Genomic DNA, 1,120 nt, shown 5'->3' with positions numbered 1-1,120 from the left:
ATTCCAGCTGCATGGAGCAACAGGAAGGTGCACAGGGATGGGGCAGTGCAGAGCCGTGGGCTGCAGCAGCTCCTCCAGGGATGGACTGGGGGAGGGGGCTCTGTGCCTCAGTTTCCCCCTGCATACAGGAGTCAGGGCTTGGGGCAGTGCAGAGCCGTGGGCTGCAGCAGCTCCTCCAGGGATGGACTGGGGGAGGGGGCTCTGTGCCTCAGTTTCCCCCTGCATACAGGCAGGGAGTCAGGGCTGTCTGTTCCTGGCTCGTTCCAGCTGCATGGAGCAACAGGAAGGTGCACAGGGATGGATGTGGCAGTGTGGGGTTTCTAGGCAGTGTGGGGGTCCCTTCATTGCTCTAGCTGTGCCCATACCTGACCAGATTCCCCCATGGCTGTTCCCTGCCCTGACACCCTCACCCTGCTGGGGCATCCCCAGCCCCTGCTGATGGGTTTCCCTGGTGCAGATCCTCTTCTGCACGCTCAACACGCACAAAGTGGACATGCAGAAGCTGCTGGGGGGACAGATCGGACTCGAGGACTTCATCTTCGCCCACGTCCGTGGTGAGACCAAGGAGGTGGAGGTGACCAAGACAGAGGATGCACTTGGCCTCACCATCACAGACAATGGGGCTGGCTATGCCTTCATCAAGGTGAACCCCCTGGGGGCTGTGCCAGGGCTGTGTCCCTGTGGGTGACATCCCCTGCTGCACCCCCTCCCTGGGACCAGGCTCCTCCCTGGCTGGTCCACCAGGGTTCACCCTCACCCTGGGGCTCTCCCCTGCCATGGGGAGGTTGGGAGGACCTTCCCTGCTTGATTTGGCTACTAAAGACCCAGAATTGATGATCCTTGTGGATCCCTTCCAGCTCTGAATATTCTGTGATTCTCTGAAGGCCGTGGGAGCACGGAGGTGTTTGTGTGTGGGGTGGGCTGGGGGCCGCATCTGACTGTCCCATTGCCCCACCCTGTCCCTGTGTGTCCCTGTCCCCCTCTGTGGGCCCCAGAGGATCAAGGAGGGGAGCATCATCAACCGGCTGCAGACAGTGTGTGTGGGGGACAGCATCGAGGCCATCAACGACCACAGCATCGTGGGCTGTCGGCACTACGAGGTGGCACGGATGCTGCGGGA

The 1,120-nt window shown here is 61.7% G+C and overlaps 1 protein-coding gene across 1 annotated transcript; it reads left to right on the top strand.

The window, feature by feature from the left end:
* Positions 1-457: 457 nt before the first annotated feature.
* LOC103804562 (PDZ domain-containing protein GIPC3) lies at positions 458-1,114 on the top strand (the record flags this gene model as incomplete). The annotated part of the gene is made up of 2 exons (XM_009077176.1): positions 458-643; positions 996-1,114. Coding segments are annotated over 2 exons (305 nt in total), but the record flags the coding sequence as incomplete, so codon positions are not given.
* Between the last annotated feature and the right edge of the window lie 6 nt (positions 1,115-1,120).

Source organism: Acanthisitta chloris, unplaced genomic scaffold (genome assembly GCF_000695815.1).
Source record: "Acanthisitta chloris isolate BGI_N310 unplaced genomic scaffold, ASM69581v1 scaffold26976, whole genome shotgun sequence".
Classification (NCBI taxonomy): domain Eukaryota; kingdom Metazoa; phylum Chordata; class Aves; order Passeriformes; family Acanthisittidae; genus Acanthisitta; species Acanthisitta chloris.
Note: the sequence above shows the minus strand (reverse complement) of the source record. Positions and strands in the feature narration are given on the sequence as shown.